Genomic DNA, 24,036 nt, shown 5'->3' with positions numbered 1-24,036 from the left:
GGTGGATGGATGGGTGGATGGATGGGTGGGTGAGTGAGTGGGCGGGTGGGCAGATGGATGGGGGCCTAGGAACTGTAATCTCGACTACTGGATGTTGAGCCCTCTGGGAGCTCCTTTTTCTCTCCCCACCACCTGTCTGCTGCTACTCCTTCACCCGGCCTCCTTCAGAGCACGGAAGGAGGGCACAATGATCAGGGGACTTGCGGCTGGGTGGTGGGAGAGGAGAGGTTGAGGGGAGCTGGGGAAGTTGAGTGGAGAGGAGGAGGGCCTTAGAGGCAGAGAGGAGGGGCGGAGGGCGTCCCGAGAGTTCCGCTGGTGGCAGCGCTGGCGCCTAGGGGACCCATGTCGCTGCGGCTGCCGCCTCCTCCTCGCGGACCGGAGCTGCATCGCCCAGGCTGAGCCGCAGCTGCTACCAAAAGCCTACCGGCCGCCGGGTTCACACGCAGCACGGGAGGATGGGTTGCGGCGGGAGCCGGGCGGATGCCATCGAGCCCCGCTATTACGAAAGCTGGACCCGGGAGACCGAGTCCACCTGGCTCACCTACACGGACTCAGATGCGCTGCCCAGCGCCGCCGCCACTGACAGCGGCCCCGAGGCGGGCGGCCTGCACACGGGTGAGTGAGTCCAGCACCCTGCGGGTGGCTTCCCAGGGCGGGCGAGGCCCGGCTGCCTGGAGGAGCCAGAACTGCAGGGGAGCCTGGGGAAACCCGGAACACCACGATTTGATTGGGGTTGGAGTGACAGAGACAGAACAGAGCAGGACCTGCCTACTGACCAGCTGGTAGACTCAAGCCCAGGGAACCGGGTCAAGGAGAGCCGCTTCCAGAGGACTGGCTAATCCCCTGCATCTGTGCAACCAACACCTCTGTGTCAGCCAGTGCACTGCATTGGTCCCTGGGGATGGGTGGGTGGGAGGACAGCTCATCCCATACACAAGTCTATCTCTCAGCCAGTCTGACGGTCCCCAGCCGACCCGGTGCACTTTCACCATGCTTTGGTCCAGCCTCCCTCTGACCACATGTACACTCAGTTGGGTGACTCTCCATCCACTGGACCACCTGGCTGGCACAGCCCTGATGTACTAAACAAGGATCCTGGAGTCTTCTTGTCTCTTCCTCCATCCTTCCTGTTGGGAATGAGTCCCTCTGTTGGGTCTCAGAACCCTAGTTCAGGGCAAAATTCAAGCCTGCTCATCACTGGTTCTGCGTTGGTGCTTACTTTCTAACCAGTTATTTCATAGAAAAGGACTTCCCTCCTTATCCCAAAATGCTTGGATGCTTACATGAAGGGAGGCATCAAAGATTCTGACTGTATAATACTCTTACCTAGGTGATTCCTCAGACAGCAGAAATCTGATAGAAAGACATGCAGAAAACTTTCTGGTCCAGTCACAAGTTAGGATTTGTTTTTAAAGCAGACAAAATAATATTGCAAAGATAAAAACTCCTGCCATAAACTGACCTTTAACCATAAACGTGTTGATGACATAAAAAAGGAGACCTCACTGCTTATTATATAGATGTTGAAAGCCAGATCAATATTTGGATTTTTAAAGTTTTAACTGTTGCCTGATTCCCTTTGTATTGGCATTTTTGAATAACAAAATAAAAATGAAGTTTAATTTGAAGGTTAAGAAGGAGGAAAGAAATGTGAACTCCTTTTAAAAGAATAATAACTCAGCAGAGTTCATAGTCTGGCCTATATATCGAGCTCCAGGCCAGCTGGGGCTACAGGGAGACCCTGTCTCAAAAGAGACAAAAGAAAAGAGCTGCACTTTAACCTTGGGAATAGATATCCCCATCTTTTGTTGCTGGTTTTTTTTTTTTGTTTTTTGTTTTTTTCTTGAGACAGGGTTTCCCTGTAGCCCCATCTTGGCCTGGAACTTGATATGTAGACCAGGCTGGCCTCAGTTTCACGGAGATCAACCTGCCTCTGCCTTCCAAGTGCTGGGATTAAAGGTGTGCACCACTAAGCCAGGCAGATACCTCCATCTTTCAGAGCCAACACTCACTCCTTTTATTTTTTTAAGGACACAAGATCTGGCTATATTTCAGAGACTGGCCTTGAGTGTCAGGACTGTTCCTTCCTCAGCCTCCCCAGTAGCTGTGACTACAGGCATATACCTCTGCTGGCCTGCCTGGGAAAGCTGCCATAATACTGAATTTATCTTTACATGTTCTGACTCAGTGATCATAATGGTTATTTTGTGTTGCTGATGTATCCAGCAAGTTACCAGATGTGTTGGCTGAATTCGGTGTTAGAAAGAGGATAAGAACACTTCTCTACAGAGAATCCAAGGCCAGGGCTGTACAGCAAGGAAATAAGGTTGAAAAAATTCAGCATGAAAAAGAACAAAGTGCAGCTTCAAAAAATGGTTGCCTTGGTGACAGTGTGTGTGTGTGTGTGTGTGTGTGTGTGTGTGTGTGTGTGTAAAAGTTGCTACGGATTGGATAAATATGTACATATATGCTCCTCAAGTCTTCCAACATTTATTCAATATTCTGTCATCCTTACTCACAGTCTATGTATCATTAAATTTGGCCTCTGCAACAGGTGAGGCTTGGGACAGGCACACTTATCCATGGAACCTTTCCAAACATGGGACAGCCTTACAAGGTAGGTGGTCCTAAAGACCAGCATTGTTCAGAGGAGGGGCTCAACTCTAGTCCAGAGACAGTATCTTAGATGAACAGTATCATTGTAATTCCCTAGAAATTTCCATCAGTCTTAAGGGGTAGGAGTGGGATATTTCTACATCGAAGTTTTGCATGGAGTGCATTGGTGTTCTGTGGAGACTTTGAAGAGTAGCTTGTTTCCTGTGGCTTTGTAGCCTGGAAACTCATTATCTCCAGTTAGAGTAGGTCATCTGAAAAAAATTACAAATCTGCTGGGTTTCTGCCACCCTGGGCCACCAGCCAGGATGCCCTATTCTTTTCTTCCTCAGAGTTCCCTCTGCCTCATCTGCCTCCTGCTGGTGCTTTACTAGGGAACTTACCCCCAGGCTACTGGGGGCCATGTAATGGCTAGAAATCCAGAATGTCAGTCTTTTCTGTTTTTAGCAGTCCTTTTTCTGATGAAGGTGATCAAATGGAAGAGCTGGATTCAAGAGAGTGTGGCTTTGTAAAAATCAACCAAAATGAACTGGAGAGGGCACTGGAAGTCATTATCCAAGGGAAATGGACTCTCAGATGAATTGTCCCTGTCCGAATACTCCCTCAACCTCTCACCCCAGTTCCCTCAACTCTCAAGAACCCCTTCTTTCTGGGCCCCTAATCACTCTCCCTTAGTGTCAAATGGTCACCTTAACCTCAGAGCCTTTGAGAGTAGGGAGTGGGCCCAATTCTCTGTGTCTTCTGTGCTTAGGGCACATGTGACACAAGGTTGGGGTTTCATGAAGGTTTTCTGCACTTGATCTTAGCCAGAAGGCAGAGAAGCGATTCATAAGGGCTTTTCAGTGAGCAGGCACTCCATCTAAAGCTGCTCTTCACTTGCCTCCGCTCTTCTTAGCCTCCTCTCCTCTCTTCCTTGCAGTGTTTGCTATTGGACATGCCCGCCCCGCCCCCCGACTTGAATCAGCTTACCTAGGTTCTCTCGAGAGTCTTTCTGATCCCATAGCTTTTATTTTTAAGAAGTTTCTCCCCCAACTTTATCCCACTCCATGGAAACATCTGCCCCAGCCTAAAGAATCCTTAGGATCCCACATCCCAACTCACAACCACATCTACTGAGAAGCACCATTTAGGCAGAGCTGCTTTGGAATCTCTCTTCAATTCCTCATTCCCTATTCAGATTGAGGGTGTGTCATATGACAGCTCTTCCATCAATATTTGCAGAAGAGCTCTGCAATTTACTGTGGGTGGATGGGAGGCATATTTTTATGCCAGTTCCACAACTGAGTTTCTTAGTGCTCCTCCTCACTCAAAACTGACACTGAGGCTCTGCTCCTTGTTCTTGGAGATCATCTTCAACAGTCATCAGAATTCAATTAAAATTTTAGATCCTACTATTATGTAGGCTGGAATTGAAGACTTAGCTGAAGTTATGGGATCTGATATCCATTGCTGTCCGTCACTGTCACAGAAGGAAATTAGATTGGTCTGGTATGGTTTAATCCTCATAAAACCAGTTTGCTGGATTGATTTTTCACTTCTGTTGTCTGATGGAGATTTCCTCAACCTACCCAGTTCAGCCATTCCATATATCAGTAACCTCTTAGTGCCATCTCCATATATTTGCCAATACCTTTCTAAAATTACAAATATCTTCCTTAGATTTTTTTTCTAATTTAGAAATGAATTTTGAGAATAAAATGCTCCAAGTTTCTCTAAAGTAGTTCTTTATAGTCTTAAATAATTGTTTTAGTATAGCAATTTTTAAAACAAGTTTTGAAGAATTTGACCAAAATGATTTACCTAAATAAGCTAAAAGATAGATAAAGTGAAGACCACTGTGACGGTTGAATGAGAATGTCCCCAGGGGCTCTAAGTATTTGGACATTTTGTCCCCAGTTTGTGGTGCTGTTTGGGAGGGTCACAGAACTTTTAGGTGTGGCCATGCTGGAGGAAGCAGGTCACTGGGGGTGGGCTTTGAGAGTTCTTAAGTCTTGCCAGCTTTCCAGTCTCTTGGCTTCCTGGGTCTGCTGGAAGATATAATCACTCAGCTCTGCTCCAGCCACCTCCTTTTGCCATCTCTTCCACCATTACGGACCCTTACCCCTGGAACCATAAACTCAAACAAACTCTTCCTCTATAAGTTGCCTTGATCATGGTGTCTTATCACAGCAACAGAAAAGGAACGAATACAACCACTTAATATTATCATTAGCTACTATTTACTCATGGCTTATATTAAAGGCCAGGCACTGAATTTGGTACGTAATGTAAATCGCCTCACTTAATGTATATAACAAGGATGAAGTAGGAACTATTGACACTTTTTCCTTTATATAAGCCAGGAAAGAGGCTTAGAGTGTGAGCAACTTTTCCATCCCAGAATTGTCTGACCCAAAATCACACTTCTAAACACTGATTTGCGGATTAATAGGGATTAGTTTTCTTTCTTTCTTTTTTTTTCAGCAGGGTGCAGGGATTCACTATGTAGCCCTGACTAGAACTTACTATGTAGACTGGGCTGGCCTCAAACTCACAGAGATCTGCCTGCCTCTGCCTCCTGAGTGCTGGGATTAAAGTTGTGTGCCACCATACCATGCTGGTTGTAGAATTCTTGTTTTGCAGTTAATAGTGCAGTCTGCTCTCAGGAAGCACCATTTCCTCTGTCTCTCCCTTAGGATGGGAGTTGAGGTGGTTTGAATGAGAAGTATCCCCAATAAGTTCAAGTATTTGAACATTTGGTGGCACTGTTTGGGGAGGTCATGAATCTTTAATTTAGGAGAAGGCATTTTGCCTAGAACCCTTTTCAGTGATCAGAGACTCTGGTTGATTATTTTCAGGAGTCTCCTCTAGTCCTTCATTCACCTGCAGGATGATGGATGTGCCCGATCTTTAGGAGGTATGGCATAGTTGGCACATCACTAGAGACAGGCTTTGAGAGCCGATAGCCTTGCCCCACTTCCAACTTGCTCTTGCTTGCTTCCTGCTGAATCTTGAAGATGTGAACGCTCAGCTTTCTGCTTTGGCTGCCTCCTGCCAAGCCTCCCCTGCTATGATGGACTCTTATCCCTCTGGAACCATAAGCCAAATAAACTCTTCCTTCATAAGTTGCCTTGGTCATGATGTTTTATTGTAGCAACTGAAATAATTAATACAAGATCTCTCTTCCTTAGGGTAGGAGGCTTCCCACACCACTGCAGAGTACCTTCTTGTGAGATATTCTTCTGACTTCCTCTGATTTCCACTTGGTGACATCCAGCCCTATGGGGTCACACCTTATATAAATAGCTCTCTAGTTATGGAAAATGCTGTCCATATCCTCTTTCCATCACTCCACCAGGCCAAATATGCAATTCTTTAATCATTTTCTCACCTCTTGTGGACTTGACTGTATTCTCTAAACAGGGTACTCACTTCATCTGGGTCCTTCCTGATACAAGGGGCTTCAGGTTGGGTCCAGGCTCTTGATGTCCACTCAGTTGCACAGGGCAACTCAAGGGACTTTCTGAAGTGGCCCCTGAATGAACCTCTTAGGGAGCAGGTGAAATTAGGTTAGGATTTGTTTGTCTACTTTTGTGGCTCTATTTCCTTGATGACTCACACTAAGCTTGTGATTAGTCAAAACCCTTGGATTGTTCTAATTAAATTGAAATTCTATGACATCAGGGATATTGTGATTTCCCTGATATATACTCAGAACTTGGGACAGTAATTGGAATATAGTGGCACTGAATAAATGTTAAATGAATGACTTTTAAAAATATTTTATTCATTATTTTTATTTTATGTGTACGAGTGTATTGCCTGCATGTATGTGAGTGCACCCGTGTTGTGCAATGCCACAGAGGTCAGAAGAGGGCATTGGATTCCCCTGGAACTGGAATTAAGGACGGTTCTTAGCCGCCATGTGGGTCCTGGGAATCAAACCCAGGTCTTCTGAAAGAGTAGTCAGTACTCTTTACTGTTGAGTCATCTCTCCAGCCTCATGAATGACTTTTAAAAAAAAAATATGAATGACCTCCCTTCCCTCCTCCCCTGTGATTCCTGCAATTTGGGATTTTTGCATTTAGTGCTGTTAAAATTCATCTAGTGGTTTCCAATTAAGGATTAAATTTGTTGACCATTCACTCTGATAATGCTATGAAGGGGTATTCTAGGTCTTTGTTTCCCTGTGTTTACAGACTGAAGATGAATAATGTTTGCTTGTTCTTTTGTTCATGCAGTAGACATTTAGCATGAAGAGTGAGCCATGTTTCCTTATTTCAAAAAGTGAATGTTAAATGAGAGACAGCACAAACATGACACATCAGGTTAGCATGGTCCATACTGGAAGAGGATAAAGGGAAGAGTTGGAGGAGTTTGGGGACCAAGTAGTTCATTCTGCCTAGGGAGTTACTGTGTGCACAAATCTCTGAGGAGCCAAGCCAAGGAAGCAGGCTGTTCCCACAGCCCCTTCTATGTGGGAGGGACTGAGGAAGCAGGCTGGCCTCCCTGAGTGCTGTCCTGAGAGTGAGAACCTTGGGGAAAGCCCCTCCCCATTGGGGCTTTCTGTGGATGAATCCTTCTACTCCAGCCCCAACTCCTTCTAGATACCTGCCACCACTGGTGCTTAAAAAAATTATTGACTAATGTCTGCTACCCTCAAGGATGATGGCTTGGTTAGGAAAGGAAGAGGCTCTTTTCACTCACCTTGTATTCCTGTGTCTAATCCTATGCCAGACTGTGGTAGGAACTTGAGGGGGCTCTCTTGAATAGGTAAGTTTTAAAATGTTGTTTTTTTCCTATAGACCCTCATCAGTTCCATTTACTCATCTTTTTAAACTTCTTGTTTACCTATCAGTTGCATAAGACAACATTCTGTTATGCTAAATACTCATTTTATTTATTATGATTATGATTATTACCATCATTATTATTATGTGTGATCAGGTAAATAAGAAAACATTCTGTTATGCTAAACACTAATTTAATTTAATTTATTATTATTAGTACTACAATCATTATTATTGTGTATGGTTGGGGGTGTGCATGCTATGGCATACATGTGGATGTCAGAGGACAACTTTGTGGAGTCTGTTCTCTTTTTCCACCTTTACATGGGTTCCTGAGATTGAACTCAGGTGCCAGGTTGACACAACAAACACCTTTACTCACAGCGCCATCTCACCAGCCCAAGCCCTTTTCTTTTAAAGGGTGATTTACAAAAATCACACACACACACACACACACACACACAAAAAAAAAAAAAAAAAAAAACCAAAAAAAACCCCACCAAACCAAAAGGTAGTAACAAACCCAGGGAGTTCATAAAGGACTAGCAAATCTTATGTCTCACGGCCATGTCCTGCCCTGGGTCCAGTGATAAGACTGGGCACATTGTCTTGCCCAGCCCTATTCACAAGCTCTCTCTCTAACTGGGCTGTGAGCTCCTCCAGGTTGGGGTTACATTACACTGAGATTTGCATGCCCAGCATCTACCACACAGGTGTTGAATGACTGCGAAAAGGAACAAATGGATGGACATGCTAGCTCTGCACATGAAACTTAGTCTTTCTTGGTCTCATTTTAGATGCTTTTGTCTTACACATCAATTCATTGAACCTTGTCTTTGTTGGACACTAGATAACATAATTCTGACTCTAACCAAAGATAAATTCAGGGTGATTCCCCTGTTGGTGAAGTGCATTCCAGAATCATCTTCTGGCTTCTTGGGCTCCAGTGGGAATAGGATAGCTTCCTTGCCATCATCCTAGATTCTCCTGTGTACAGCAGTCACTCAGGCTTAGATCCTCAGGTTCTTCCTTCAGGATGCCTTCATCTAGGATCTGTGCACCTCCTAAGTGAAGCTGGGTATCTGAACCAGTTGTTCTTGGCCGAAGCCTGCCTGGAGCCTTTCCATATCTGGCTCACAGCCTCTAGCTACTCCCAGCAAGCCATTTGGTTTCAACTACAATCTCTGCCAGGACTCCCACGGAGCTTCTCTGGACATCTGACTGCCACCTTGGCTCCCCATCTGTAGTACAGACTTGATGGGCATACTCTGTATCCCTAGCCCAAATTGTGACCAAGCCTCCATCTCTGTGGGGGTGAAGTTCCTTTAGAAAGTTATGGGCTGAGCTGTGTCCCTCACTCCCTGAAATCCGTCTGTTTGAAATCCTAGCCTGGGTACACAGGAATATGACCTTATTTGATGATAGGGCCTTTGCGAAGGTAATCAAATTAAAATGAGGTAATGAGTGTGGGTCCTAATCCAGCATGATTGGTCCTTATAGGAAGGAGAAATTTGGAGACAAAGACATGAAGAGAAGGTGGAGGCAGAGGTGGGTGACACTTCCTCAACACAGGGAGCACCACAGGATACAGCAGAACACCGGAGGCTGGGAGAGAGACCTAGGACACACGCTCTCACAGTCCTTGGAGGAGCCAACCTTGCCAAAGCCGTGACCTTGGACTTCTAGTCTCCACAACTGTGACAATGGGTTTCTAATGTTTAAGTGGTGTGGTTCAGTGAGAAGAGATTGATCAAGGTTACCCAGACAGGGAATAGAAGTGCCTGATGGGAACTCGGGGTCTCTAGTTTCTAAGCCTAGGGCAGTATCCACAATACTGAGGTTGCTCAGCAGGGATTTCAAGCCTTCCTCCACCCCATCTGCCTGTTTTTTCTTTTTTAAAAGTTCTTAACCTCTTGGTATGGGAGCTTCCTGCCAGCATTTACATGACTGAGGACACGACTTGTTTCCTGCAGCTCTGTGGCACTTAACACACCCCTCCCTGAGCTTGGTGCCCTGTGTCCAGCTCTGCAGGGCAGGGCCACGGGAGGTGCTCCGAGAATTGCCTGGGCCCATTTAAAGATGAACCATCTTTGGGAAGAATACCATTCCTCTGGTTTCAAATGAAAGGCACATTCCTTATGAAACTTTAGAAAGCCCAGAAAAGCAGGCCGTAGAGACCAAGCTTTGGTCAGCCCTCCTTTTAAGGCCTGCCCCTGGAAGAAGACCTGCTTAGTCTAGAGAGATGTTTGAAGTTCAAGGAGTGGGAAGAGCCTTTCCCTTTGCTTGGCAGCTCAAGGCTGAAGGAAAATATTTTTGTTTCTCTTTAAGTTTAGGAAACTATGAAGGGGAGTCAGAGTCTAGTTTGGAAAGGAGGAAAATCAAGGGGTGGGGGAGCCCTAGATAAGTGAAGAGAATTTCCTTCCTTCTCTCTTTTTTTTTCCTTCAATATTAAGCAAAGGTAGTTGAGTTTAGGCAAATGTATACAGGCTAAAACCGCCTTGTGATAAATACATACTGTGAGTATGTAATCCCACTATACCCTGCAGTAGGCTGGGGCTGTCTTACATTCTCCCCAGCTGTTTTCTGGGAGGTATAGTCTATGAATGTCTAAACATGAATTCTGCATAAGTGTGGGTTTGGGTGGAGGGACCAGCTCTATTGTCCTAGTCTTACCATGGGGTCAGACAGGTTGACCAATTCTCTGTTCTGGTTGGTACCACTCCACTTGTTCCTGGATCTCTAGGTCGAGTGTTAGAGTTGCAAATAACCCCCTAAGTTTAACTGATCAGGACTATAAAATCTCTAGTATATTTGTTGGAAGACTTACCTTTCCAGTTTCACTGGCCAATCATCTGGTCATAGGACCACCCCTAGGAAGGTGGGTTCACCTTAAGTTATGCTAAATAGATGGGTGAAATACCTGTGTTAAGGAGAGTGAATTTTTCCTGCCTGGAATCCCCCCTCCTAGAGCAAAGCCACAGACATGTAAGTTTCTGTAAGTCTGCCCTATTTTCTGAATTCTTCAGAAAAGCGCAATCTCTCTTTCTCTTCTTCCTATCCCTTTTCTAAACATGCTTTCTTTAAGGCTTGGGCTGCCCCCAGCATTTTGTATTCCTTTACTTTTCCTCTAAAGCTTCCTCTTCCCAGCCATGTGGCTGCCATGTGTCTGCCCTCCATGCAGGCTGTAAACTTGCCTCGTGGCTTCCTTTCCTTCTCCCCACCATTCTTCTCAAGACAGCTGATTACCAGCTCACCTGCCCTGAGGATTTTTTAAAATTCTAATAAAATTGCCCTAAAAGCTTCCACTTGGGACTCTCTTGCTCCCCATTTCAGTAGAGGACAGATGTGGAATATCTGCCTATGCCTGGTCATGAAACTTTTGTATAAGGAAGTAAAGCCAAAAAGCTGAGTAGTGATTTAGTCTCATCTGCTGTACAAAAGGTGCAAATTTCTCCCTGATTCTGAATTCAGTTAGCCTTCCTTGGTGGTGATGCTGACTCAGTGCTGTGATCCAGATGCCTTTTAGCTGGGATCCAACCAAGAGCTCCTTGATCTTCTCCAAACCACTGTCCCATGCTTTAATGCAGCCACACTCATGGGACCACACAGAGAGATCTGGCTAAGCATCCCACACTTCCTCCCTTGCTACCAAGCCAGCGCCTCCCATGCACTATGGCCCTGAGTCCTCAGACCTCTCCCCTTCTTTGTCCAGCATCCTTCTTACTACTTTGCTTGGAGACACTATAGTTCTGTGGTTTGGGAATCTGACTTTAACTATAGTTATTAGTTGTGTGACCTTGAGCAGGTCTCAGCTATTCTAGGCTTTAGTTCTCATGTGGTGGGATGGAAATCATTAAGGAATGAGTGTAGCCACAAGTATGAAGGGCTCAGAGTCTATGCTATCAGTGAGGACCCCTTCACTCTCTCAGGGTTGCCTGAGCTTGTCATGACAATCTTTAGCCTTGGGTCACTGTGTCCCTCTGCTTCCTATACCCTTGTCACTACCTGTCACTGCTGGAGAGGAACATGAGTGATGATCGCTGTGCCTCTAGCAATCCATGCGCTAAACTTGGTGGTGGTGGTGGGGGGTCTCCTCATAACCTCCCAGCAATTCTATTTGGACAGTTCCCATATTACAGACCCAGCGTTACCTTGTTCTTTCCTTCTGAATACCAAAATAAATCAAAGAGCTGCTGTGAATTCTCTATTTTCTTCTGTCACCTATGTAAGAAATAAATCATCATGGTCCATTTTCATTATGAGGTTCCTTTAGAGCTCATTGACGAATCATAAGCAGGAAACTCTAGCTCCTCCCCTCCATAGCTAGCAGAGGGTGACTACTTGCCTGGGTGCTTTTTAGTTTATTATAGAGTTGAAAAGCTACAGACAGCCTGGGGGGTGGTGGCACATGCCTTTAATCACAGCACTCAGGAGGGAGGCAGAGGCAGGATGATCATTGTGAGTTCCAGGCCAGCCTGGTCTACACAGAGAGTTCCAGGGCCACATAGTGAGACCCTGTCTTAACAACAACAACAACAACAAAAAGGAAAAGTTACATTCTTCCATGTAACCCAGTCCATGAGCCCACATACCAGGAAAAAGTTGTGTATGTGCGGGGGGATGGGGTGGTGGTGAATGGTGGTTAGGTCTGAAGCACCAGGAGGATGGGGATTTGGAGTGGTGACTATGGTAGCTGAGCATCAGAGACTGTAACTTTCTGGAATATCAGCCTAAGGGGAGAAAAAGCATAGAAATGTCAACAAATTGGTATGCCAACCAATCTTATTTATTTATTTATTTATTTATTTATTTATTTATTTATTTTTATTTTTATTTTATGTAGATGAGTGTTTGCCTACATGCGTGTAAGTGCATCCATGTCATGCAATGCCCATGGAGGTCAGAAGAGGGCATTGGCTCCTCTGGAACTGGAGTTACGGACAGTTGTTAGCTGCCATGTGGGTGCTGGGATTTGAACCTGGGTCCTCTGCAAGAGCAACCAGTGCTCTTAACCACTGAGCCATCTATCCAGCCCCCTCCAACCAATTTTCTTATCCAGCACAGATCCACTACCCAGTAGCCCACAGTGGGCTGGGCCTTCCTACATCAACTAGCAATCAAGAAAATGCCCCATGGTATGTATATAGGTTGGTTTGATGGAGGAAATTCCTCAACTGAGAGTCCCTCTTTCCTGGTGACTCTAGTTTGTGGCAGGTTGACAAAAACAAGACAGTACAACATTCATTTTCATGTGATAGGGAAAACAGTTTGTTTTGGAGACAGTGTCTTACTATGTAGCCCAGGGTAGCCTTGAACTCACACCGTCCTCCTTGACTGCTAATATAACAGGAGTGTAACCACCATGACTGACAGAGGGGACATCTTTTAAACACAATGGCAAGTCCTGTTACTCTTTTGGTCAGTATTTTCTGATCACTTCCTTCTCTACTATATGTAGAATAAAGATCCCATTCGCATTCCTTGTTTCCCAGGGCTCTGCCTGACTCATTCCCTGCTGCATCTCCAGTATTGTTTATCCTGTTCTTTCTCATTTTGTCCCAGCCACACTGTTCCTTTCTGTTCTTTGAATACATGGAGTCCTTTCCTATTACCAGGCCTTGGCATTTGCTGGACTGTGCTTCCTCTACAAAAGTCACATCCTTTTACATGCTTAACCCCAACTATCCCTTCAGCTCTGAGTTCGGCTGTCACTCCTCAGGGATACCAGCCTTCCCCAGTGCCTGTCTGGTTATTTCCTTCTTAAGACCAGTCTTTGTCTCGTTCACCTAGTGTTTTTTAGTTGACTTCCTCATTCCATGAGGTCAAGGGTTGGACTGACTCACCCATTGTTGTAGCCCAAGCACTCAGCACAGGGCCCAGTGAGTGGATATTTGTTGAAGGAAACTCTTGTCTCTTTCTATACCAGTTAGAAACTGTGTTTGGCTGCATGAACAGAAGGTCAGTTTAGCAAGTAGAGGGTCTGCACCAGAAGTCTGGGGTGGGTGGCTGCAGCTGCTCTGGGAGCTCTTGAGGCTCCTTTGAGTTTCCTGCTCTGCCATCCTTAGTACGTGGATCTCACCTCCTGGCTGCAAGATGCTACACTGTCTTACTTTAGATGAGAAGAGGGAGGAAGGGCAGAAAGGTATATTCTCCCTGGTTACATTTCTGAGCCAGAGAACAACTGCTTTCCATGTACCCAAAGAACTGGGCTTGGGTCTCAATGACCAGATCTGTATGATACAGGTTCTTAGCAGTAAAGGTGTCATGGAAACCAGTGCTTCCACTGAAAATGTGAGATCTGGAAAGCATCACAGCCCTTTTGGGTAAGAAGGGAAGAGAGCAGATACTGGGTAGGCAGCCAGCAGGGTGGCTGCATCTCTCATTCTTAGGCTGTGGTTAGAGAAGGAGGTTCGATTCGCAGGAGCAAGGATGAAGGAGGAAAGGAAGTAGTGGTGGGAGTGCGGGAAAGTCTGCCAGAAACTAAGGTGACATGGCTGGTAGCGTTTAAGACATTGCTATAATGATAGTTAAAAATATTGTCATGGGTCAAGTGAATACCTAAGGCTAACATTTACTAAAAGATTACATGTGCTGGGGATATAGCTCAGTGCTTGCCTAGTATGCAGGAAGTCCTGGGTCTGAGCCCCAGAACCTAACAAGACTGGTGTGGTGGCATATATTCATAATCCCCACACTCCAGAGGTATAAGCAGGAGAATCAGAAGTTCGAGGTGATCCTCTGCTACATAGTGAGTGGGAGGCCAGCCTGGGCTACATGATAACCTGTATAAAGAAATACATAACAAACTAACTAAATATTCTAATGCTGAAATAACTTATTTTTGAGGTGTTGGGGTTTGAATCCAGGACCATCTACATTGCTAGGCACACAATGTACCACTGAGCTATAGCCTCACCCCCGAAAACAACTTAAAAAATGCAACAGTGCGCTAACCTTAAATTTCATAGAATGGTATTTTGACATTGAATTCTGTGCTGTGTTCATGAAGTGGGTGGTGGGCATTCCTTTTCTATCTGCTTCCCTTTCCTGCAGGGTTAATATGGCTCAGAGACAGAGGAACCAGCTGATATTCTACGGCAACAGCTTCCCATGAGTGGGAACATTTGGGGAGGTTTCTTGGGCAGGGTCATGCTGATGCTCAGAATGGGGGCTTCTGTGGGAGAAGCCCCAGATAGTTGGCAAATCTGAAGAGCTGACAGCACTTCCTATGGAAGGTTAGAAAAAAACAAAACAAAAATATTTCCTTGCTTGTGGGCTTTAGCACATGAGGAAACCAGATTTGTGGAAAACAGCAGGGCTGTTGGGAAAACTGGTTGCCATGACAACAGGGCATGACATTGGTTACAAAGAAGCTGCAGTGGCCTGTGCACCCTTCCTAAAAGGAGGGATGCAGGTTTAAACACCTCAGTAAACAACAAACATGTCTGAAACCAAGGCCACATTCAATTATTTCCTCCAAGAACCACTCTCCAATACTTACCCGGCAGGAGAGATACTGTGATCACAAAGGCTGTTTTCCCAGGGCGAGGCTTATACATTGCACTCTGGATATGCTGACCCTTGCAATTTCCCCAAATGTGGGAAACTCAACTGCAGAATTTGTGGTAGTGGGGGACTGTGCTCATGCTCTCTCATTTAAAAGAGAGAGAGAACCAAACAAAACAGAGTAACCAATCACCCTCCAGACAGTCAAGCTGTTTTTGTGACTCTAACTTGCTTGATGGGCTGATAACCTGATGTGTGTGCAGGCACACATGAATGCAGTCACTGTCTCATGAGCATGGCCTGCCTTCTTTGGGTGCCCAGTGTGTGCCAAGCATGGCATAGTAATCATCTAATTCTGTTATTTCTGTCTTACAGATGGGGCGTTAGAGAGGTGATGGGACTTGTCTAAATGCATGAAAGTTGTAAGATGGGGGGTGGGGTGTAGAACCTCGGCCTGCCTCATTCTCTGTGGCCTTTCCTCTCCGCTCTCCTTGGCCAGGCTGCTAGCTCTACTTTCATTGTTTACATAGATGTTTCCGACAGCTTCGAGACTGGACCTTCCTACCCCCATTCCAATTCCATTCACACTATTGCCAGGGGATATCCTGACACAACTGGATCATTGTCAGGCTGTCCTGCTCAAAGTCTGTCATGATTCCCCATTGCTCACTAGATGTGAAGAAGCAAATGTCAGCCTGGCCCTTAAAGCTTTCTCTCCAGCCTTGTCACCCACTAGCTCCACTCGACTTAACCAGGGAGCTCTTTGAATCTCTGTATCCCACTGCCCCTGCCCCCAAAGACCTGCCCTCACAGCTCAATCACAGGACCCTTCTAACACATGCTTTTTGGGATACTTCTTCTCTTTTGAATTTTCTGATTTATAACTGTGATTTATCCTACTGTATGCTCTTAGGACTGATTCACAGAATCTGAGCTGTACGTTTAAAAATTATTTTTTATTATTTTTATTTTATGTGTATGAATGTATTGCCTGCATGTTATGTAAGTGCACCTGTATTGTGCAATGCCAACAGAGATCAGAAGAGGAAGTCAGATTCTCCTGGAACTGGAGTTATGGATGGATGGTTGTCAACTGCCAACCGGTACTGGGAATTGAACCTGGGTCCTTTGCAAGAGCAGCCAATGCTCTTAGTCACTGAGCCATTTCTCCAGGCCTCTGAGATGCACTTTTAAGGGTGCAAGGGACACCAGGTGACAGATGTGGGTGAACACGGAAGCAGTTGAATGGCTACTGCAATAGGGACCTCAGCAGCTCATTTGGAGAGCTGGGATGGCCCTTCAGTGATTTTAGTCTATATTGGGCAGACAAATGGACAAGAACTTGGTTATAGGTACCACCTTCCATAGAGGGCACTTCCTAAAGAGGCATTCAGCTGCAGGCCTTCAGCTGTCAACTTTCCCCACAATGTGGAATTGGACAATGTGGAATTGGAGCCTGAAGGGGGAGCCCTTGCCCTGGATAGGTAGGAGTCATTATTCATTCATCTTTTCGTTTCAGGTAGCCTCCACATTGAGGTTCACTGGGGAAACCTGAATCAAAGACATTTGAGGCTTCTGACTTGGTAGAGTGGGGTGGGAACCAAAAGTCTGTATGTTTAACAAGTAATCTTGGCCAATATAGAGGCAAGTTCAAAGGTCTAGGGCAGCCTTAAATTCTGCATTTCTGACAAGCACCCAAGTGATGCTGATCCTGCTGTCCCAAGGACTCATGGAGACCAGGTCAAGGTCAGAAAACTGTCTGCAGAGGTAAACATTTTAGACTCCGTGGGACACATGATTTCTTTTGCAGTTCCTCAACTTCATAATTTTCAATGCCAACATAGCTATGGGCAAGACACAAATGAACGAGCATGCCTGTGTTCCAATGCCCACTTTAATTTTTATTTACTTATTTATTTATTTATTATTTATTTATTTATTGGTATTCTTGAGAGAGGATCTCCCTGCAGCCCCAGCTGTCCTGTAACTTGCTATGTAGACCAGGCTGGCCTTGATCTTACAGAGAACCACATGCCTCTGCCTCCTGAGTGCTAAGATTAAAGGTATATGCCAACACACCTGGCTTATTTTTAATTTTTTATTTATTTATTTTCAGTTGTGAGTTTCTTTTTAAAATATTTTATTTATTATTATTATTATAATTATTATTTTAGCAGAGCATAAGGAAGGGGTTTATTTACAGAAGAGTGGATGCCCTATATTTATGGCTGCGCCGTAAAGTCCACACTCAAATACAGATCTTGTGACCTCCCAGCAGCTGCACAAAATGGTGAGAGGTGCATCTTGGTGTTCTCAGCTTATATACCCTTTGCCCCTCCTCCCACAAGTAGCTAAGGTCAACTAATTGGGTGGGAGGGGTAACTGACTCCTCCCTCGATTCCTTGATGAGCATGGGAAGGAGGTGTGACTATAGCTTGCGGGCATAGTGGTCAGAGGACACTTCCAGTTAACACTCCATCCCTTCCTCCAGCTCTTACATTCTTTCCACCAACCTCTTCTGCAAAAATCCCTGAGCCTTGGAGGGGGTGGTAGGTGTGGGATGATCTTCCTCCTCTTTTGGGTCTCTGCATCATCTGTTTTCCATGGGCTATTGGCCAATTTCAGTGGTATTCCATCTACTAAAAAACACACACACAGAAGGAAGCAAGAACATCTAAACAGTGACTGCTATAATAGCTTTATTTTTAATTTTTAAAGAAAGACTTTCTTTTTCATTTGTGTGTTATCTGTGTGATTATATGTGCACATGTGTGTACAAGTGCCTGTGGAGGTCAGAAGAGGGTGTCAGATCCCTTGAACTGGAGCCACAGCTGTTTGTGAGCTGCTGGAACATAAGTATTCAGATCTAATAAAATAGCAAGTACTCTTTTTTTTTTTTTTTGGTTTTTTTGAGACAGGAACTCACTATGTAGACCAGGCTGGCCTTGAACTCACAGAGATCCACCTGCCCCTGCCTCCCAAGTGCTGGGGCTAAAGGTGTGTGCCACCATGTCCGGCATAAAAAAAGAACAAGTACTCTTAACCTCTGAGCCATCTCTCCAGTCCTATTTTTAATTTTTTAAATTAAATTTATTCAGTGTGTGTGCCTGTGTGTGTGTGTGTGTGTGTGTGTGTGTGTGTGTGTGTGTGTAGGTTAGAGGACAACTTTAGGGAACAGGCTCTCTCTTTCTACCATATGGATTTCAGGGATCAAACTCAGGTTGTGTGGTGCCCTCACCCACTGAGCCATCCCACTAGCCCCAATCCAATGACCACTTTTGCCCTAGGTGGATTTCTGGTACTTCTAGATTTCAGAGTCATTGACTTTAAGGCCAAAGATGGTGGAGAAGACAGGAAAGAGGACAAGGTTTGCTGTGACTGGTCCCAGCCCTCAAGCACACCTCTACATAGCTTTGCACACACTGAATGCTTACGTAATGACCAGGGCATGAATCAATGGCCTATTTTTCACGTTGAAGGCAGTTTTTAAAGACTGCTAAATAATCTCTGATGAACATTAGGACATTAAAGTATGTGTATTTGAGATCTTATATTTATCAAACTCTTGGTTTGAGAAGCATCTTTCTGCATCCCCCACGGTAAGGCAGGGGGCATCTGAAGATTAATTTCATCGCCTTGCTACTTCCCTGCCTGGGGTTCCTGGGAATGTTGGGTCCCTTCTGTCCCTTCCACTCAGGCCTCTGTTGACTGAGAGCTTCAAGAGAACTGCCATGGCCTAGGCTGTTTTCCTAAGTGGCCCTGGTTCAGACAGCCCACCTAGAACGTTGCTTCTTGCTGGCACAGGGAATAATCACCCCTTTATGTGCTCACCTCTCCTCAGCTCTCAGTGATGGCCATGGGCTGAAATGCCAGGTTTGAGGGTTTTTAGAAAGTTGCTGCACGTCTGGTTGGTTCTGAGTCTGGGCAGCTGATGAATGGTGTTCTGTTCTGGTGTTTACTTTTGTGAAGCAGGTGTTCCTTTGCAGAGGCAAGGGGCTGCTAGCCATTATGTAAGGCTTCAGAAAAGCCCCAGTGAACTTCCTAGAGATGTCATTTAAATAGAAGCTGCTAAAAATGTTAACCAAAGCTCCCATATGTGCCCATGCTTTTTAGACCTTTTCTTTTTTTCTTTTTTGGGTTATGAATTCAGAATTCAAACAGTGACTATTCTTGGGGCCCTCAAATCCCAAATCCATGTGGAAAACCTTAGGAAACGTAACAAAAAGTCATACAAGAAGGTGGTATAACATGTATACACACACACACACACACACACACACACACACACACACAGATGATGGATTCAATTCAGCAGCATGTTATTTGAGTGCAGTTACTCAAAGCAATTCTGGAATCCCTTAATCACAGCCTAAGGGATGTGTGTGTGTGTGTGTGTGTGTGTGTGTGTGTGTATATGTGTGTGTGGTTTTTTGAGATAAAGTCTCACTATGTAGCCCTCACTAGCCTCGAACTTGCTATGTAGACTAGGCTAGCTTCAAACTCACAGAGATCTGCCTGCCTCTGCCTTCCAAGTGCTGGAACTAAAGGCATGCACCACCATACCCAGCCTAACCTAAGGCTATTTCATGTAACCTTTCAAATACACTGTATTAGTCACTTTTCTGTTGCTGTGATGGAAACACTGACCAAAACAACTTATAGAAGAGTTTATTTGAGCTTACAGTTCCAGGGGAATTACAGTCCATCGTGGTGGGGAGGCATGGTGGCTGGAGGTGGCTGGAGCAGGAGCAGCAGAAGCTAAGCTCTCACATCATGCAGGCACAGGAAGCAAGAGAGTGACTGGACATCTGGCAAGGCTTAAGAACTCTCTAAGCCCACCCCCCAGTGACGTGCTCTCTCCAGGACAGCCACACCTTCTAAGACCTCCCAAAACAGCGCCATCATCTGGGGACAAAATATCCAGACACTTGGAGCCTATGGAGGACATTTTCATTCATATCACCACACACACATATAAAAAGTTATAAAATTTTAAACCATATACTTATATTTGAAATACATATATGCTATCTATGATCATGAAAATTTGGAGACAAGTCTAATGAACCTCCAGGTGCCCATCACTCAGCATCAGCAATGAGCACAGGACAAACCTGGTCTCATCTCTGCCTTCACTCCTCTTTACCAAGTGGATAATTTTGGAGCAAATTCTAGGAATCATAACTTTATCGTAAATACATTAGTACAAATAGCTAAAGAATAAGAGCTCTTTCAAATTTAATTATCATTATTTTAAAATTATATATATGTGTGTGTGTGTGTGTGTGTGTGTGTGTGTGTGTGTGTGAGGGGAAGTATGCCATATATGCACAGGTGCCCACAGGGGCCAGAAGAGGGCTTTGGATCCTCTGGAGCTGGAGTTATGGGTGGTTGTGGGCCACCTGATGGTGTTGGCCACACCTGAGTCTTCTGCAAGAGCAGCAAATGTCCTTAATTACTGAACCATCTCTCAAGTCCTGGATAAGGAATCTTTTTAAAAAAGATATGAGGACTGGAGAGATGGCTCAGTGGTTAAGAGCACTGGCTTCTCTTGAAAAGGACCTAGGTTGGTTCCAGCACCCACATGAATGCTAACAACCATACATAACTCCAGTTCCAGGGGATCTGATACCCTCTTCTGGCTTCCGTGGGCATTGCATCCAAGTGGTACACTTAAATCCATGCAGGCAAAACACTCATACACATAAAATAAATAAACAAATTTTTTTAAAAAAGATGTAAGATGGGACTGGAGAGATGGCTCAGCGGTTAAGAATACTGACTGTTCTTGCAGATGACTGGGGTTTGAATCCCAGCACCCACATGGCAGCTAACAACTGTCTGAAACTCCAGTTCTAGAGGATCCAACAGCCTCTTCTGTCCTCTGCAGGCATTGCACGAAACAGGTACACTTACCTACATGCAGGCATAATACTCATACACATAAAAAAAATAATAAAATATTTTAAAAAGAGGTAAGATTTGACTATGCGGTTATTTTTGTATGCTGAAATGGTGCTGTATCAGCAATTGTACATGCTTCAAACTTGTGTATGACCTCAATACCATATCACACCTAAAAGTTCATGAAAATGCCTTAATTGTCTAATGCAATAAAATGCAGTCAGTGTCCAAATGGCCTCTCAGTTTGCCTCTTGGCTCCTTCTCACAGAACTCCAACAGACTCTGATTGTCCTTTCTGGTCTATTTATCTATGCTTACTTTGTTTTTCTGGGACAGACTTGAAATTTATCAATTTCTCTAAGATCTCTGGTTCATTTAATTGAAATACAACATTTAGACATGACACCCTGGGCTCTGAACTGCTTAGTGCCCCTGGGTTGGTTGCCATTTCAATGTTTTCACTAGACAGAACCAGGAACTCTCTCTTTTTCTCTCTTTCTCTCCTTCCTTCCTTTTCATTTATTCATTCTTTCTTTCTGAGAAATAAAACTACTTTGCATTAGAAAAAGTTTTTCTCATTTAGGGTATATCCTAAGAGATGTGAAGTTATATTACCTTGCTTTAAGATCACCTTATGTGGTTAAACCACCATGATACCACGATGAAGTTTGCTTCGCTTTATAATTTTGGAGGAAATTGCTGAATTGTTGCTCTCTCTCTCTCTCTCTCTCTCTCTCTCTCTCTCTCTCTCTCCCTCTCATTATGCAGCCCAGGCTGGCCTTGAATTCACTATGTAGTTAGACTAGTCTCAAACTCGAAATCTTCCTTCCTCAACCTCCTGAGTGCTGGGATTGTGGGTGTGTGTGTGTGGCAATCTGACAGTTTCCTTCATTTCAGATTAATTCTGTTTTATGTGGGACAAAAAGTTCCATGGCTCCAATGATAAATCTATAAAACAAGACATTTACAAAGTCTGCCTTCCGTGGCTGGAGAGATGGCTCAGCGGTTAAGAGCATTGACTGCTCTCGCAGAGGACCTGGGTTCGATTCCCAGCACCCACATGGTGGCTACGAACCGTCCTTAACTCCAGTTCCAGGGGAATCTGAAGCCCTCTTCTGACCTCCGCTGCATTGCATGACACGGGTGCACTCACATACAGTCAGGCAATACACTTATACACATAAAATAAAAACACTAAATAAAATATTTAAAAAAAAACAGTCTGCCTTTCATCTCTGCCCACCGTACTCTGTTCATTTTATTCTCTTATAGATAACCATCTATTCATTGGTAGCTTATCCTTTCCCTTTCTCCCCGCTCCCTCCCTCCTCCCTTTATTCCATCTTTTGTCCTGTTTGGGAGGTTAGGCTGTTTGACTTTTTGAAGTACCCCAGGCTAGCATAGAACTCATGATCCTTTTGCCTCAGCTTCCCAGTGCTAGGATTACAAATACATGCCACTACACTCAATTCATTTTAAAAAGTAAATAAACACACACATATGTGTGTTTATTTGCTTTTTAAATGCTCTCTATTAAGTTAACAGGTAGCACACTGCTAACCCCACTTTGCTTTATCTTGACCTCTTCACTTAGCAGTATATTCCAGCGATCACTCAAAGAACCCTAGAGATGATTGGATTCTTGTTTCATTCTGTCTTTAAAAAAATAACTACACGGTGCTCAGTGTCTATTCCAGTTTATTAACCCAGTTCCTACTGATGGCCACTACCATTCCTTTCAGTCTTTTGCTATAACAAGTAGTCCTGTCTGCCTGTCTGTTCATCTGATCAGTGTATATTTAGATAGTTTCCTAAAAGTGGGATGGCTGGACCAAAGGCTGAATGCAAGTGCAGTGTGCTGGATCTTGTCAAATTTCTTTCCACAGAACTTGTGTTGTTTTGCATCTTCATCAGCAGTGTATGAGAATGTTTCCCTAGCCTTGCTAACAGAGTGCGTCTATTGCCAAACTTTTGGATTTTGTTATTTTGACAGGTGAGAAATTGCCGCTCATTAGTCTTACTGTACCTTTCTGGGAGTGAGGTGGCTGTCTTTGCATATGATTATTGCCAAATTGTTCTTTTCTCTCCTTTTTGCAATATGTTCTTATCTTGAGGCCTGTTCTTGTTATATTTACTATTTGCTAATATTCATCCTTTGAAGATGACTGAGGGATTTTGAAAAGCAAAACTCCCTCAGGTCATTTGGTGAATAAAATTGCTGGGGCACCGACATCAGATGGAGCAGCTGGGCTGGCTGGCAGAGCTCCCCTGTATGGTCCTTCTGGGGTCAGTACAGGTTCCTCATGGCACAGCAGCCTGAGACAGCTAGCCTGTTATATAGCTGCTCAGATTTTCAGGGCTTGTCCCAGCTCGTAAGGTGGAGCTGCCTTGCCTTTTTATGACCTGCGATCTAAGTTACAAGTGAGTCACAAGCTTGTCCAGAGTCCAAGGGAGAGTAACTAGACTCTACTCTTTGGTGGAGACATGGTAAGCTTCTATGACAGCTTGGTGGTTTTGAGAACTGTGAGGGATCTTAGATTTTACTCTGTAAGTTAACCTGACACTGTTTCACGGATGCTGGTGAGACACGAGTTCTTGTATCAGAAATGAAGGACTTTATTACTACAGCACAACAGACTTCCATAGTTGTACCAGCTCCCTTTGTTCCAAGTCTCTCATTGTGCGTGCGTGTGCGTGTGTGTGTGTGTGTGTGTGTGTGTGTGTGTGTTTTGTTTTTGTTGCATGTACTCTTGGAAGTCAAACCCAGGGCCTTGTACATTCCAGACAAACATAGCAATCTACTACTGAGCTATGTCTTAGACTAGCATTTTTATGGATTAGACTTCTTTCAGACTGTCTTAGTAGCCTTCACTTTCTACCAGTTCCACGCCCCAAGCTCGAGGGATTTATGCCCTTTTCTCTCTCTCAAGTCTTCCAGTTTCTTCAGGTGAAACACCTTCTGTTCATTGTACTCACTGTGTAAGTCCAACCCAAAGCTACCCCTCGGCAAAACTTCCCTAGGCTTTCCTTACGTGGAATTAACTACTACTTCCCCCATGTCTTTATTCTAGCTTTTTTCTTTCAATCATTATTCCCACGGCTGCATAGTTAGCCTTGTGTATGTGTACGGGTCTGCCTTTCCACTGGAAGCATAGTGTCTTAGGGACAGAAATCATGTCATATCTATTGTCTAATCCTTATGAGAGCTTGAATGAAACAGGAGCTCCGTGAATGTTTCCTGAGG

The 24,036-nt window shown here is 44.6% G+C and overlaps 1 protein-coding gene and 1 non-coding gene across 3 annotated transcripts in view; both read left to right on the top strand.

Moving 5' to 3' along the window:
• The first annotated feature begins 238 nt into the window (after nucleotides 1–238).
• Nucleotides 239–24,036, top strand: part of Baalc (BAALC binder of MAP3K1 and KLF4) — an 85,329-nt gene continuing 61,531 nt past the window's right edge. The window contains exon 1 of one of the 2 annotated variants that reach the window (XM_008851550.3): nucleotides 239–615. In XM_008851550.3, coding sequence (XP_008849772.1) covers nucleotides 456–615 — 160 coding nt within the window. In that variant the 5' untranslated portion in view covers nucleotides 239–455. The remainder of the gene's footprint in view (nucleotides 616–24,036) is intronic. The other variant, XM_008851549.3, reaches the window with a different exon arrangement.
• On the top strand, nucleotides 14,876–15,039 carry LOC115067431. Its single transcript, XR_003846853.1, has one exon. It is a non-coding gene; the product is annotated as a U1 spliceosomal RNA (small nuclear RNA).

This window comes from Nannospalax galili, unplaced genomic scaffold, assembly GCF_000622305.1.
Source record: "Nannospalax galili isolate Female #2095 unplaced genomic scaffold, S.galili_v1.0 scaffold284, whole genome shotgun sequence".
NCBI classification, from domain to species: domain Eukaryota; kingdom Metazoa; phylum Chordata; class Mammalia; order Rodentia; family Spalacidae; genus Nannospalax; species Nannospalax galili.
Note: the sequence above shows the minus strand (reverse complement) of the source record. Positions and strands in the feature narration are given on the sequence as shown.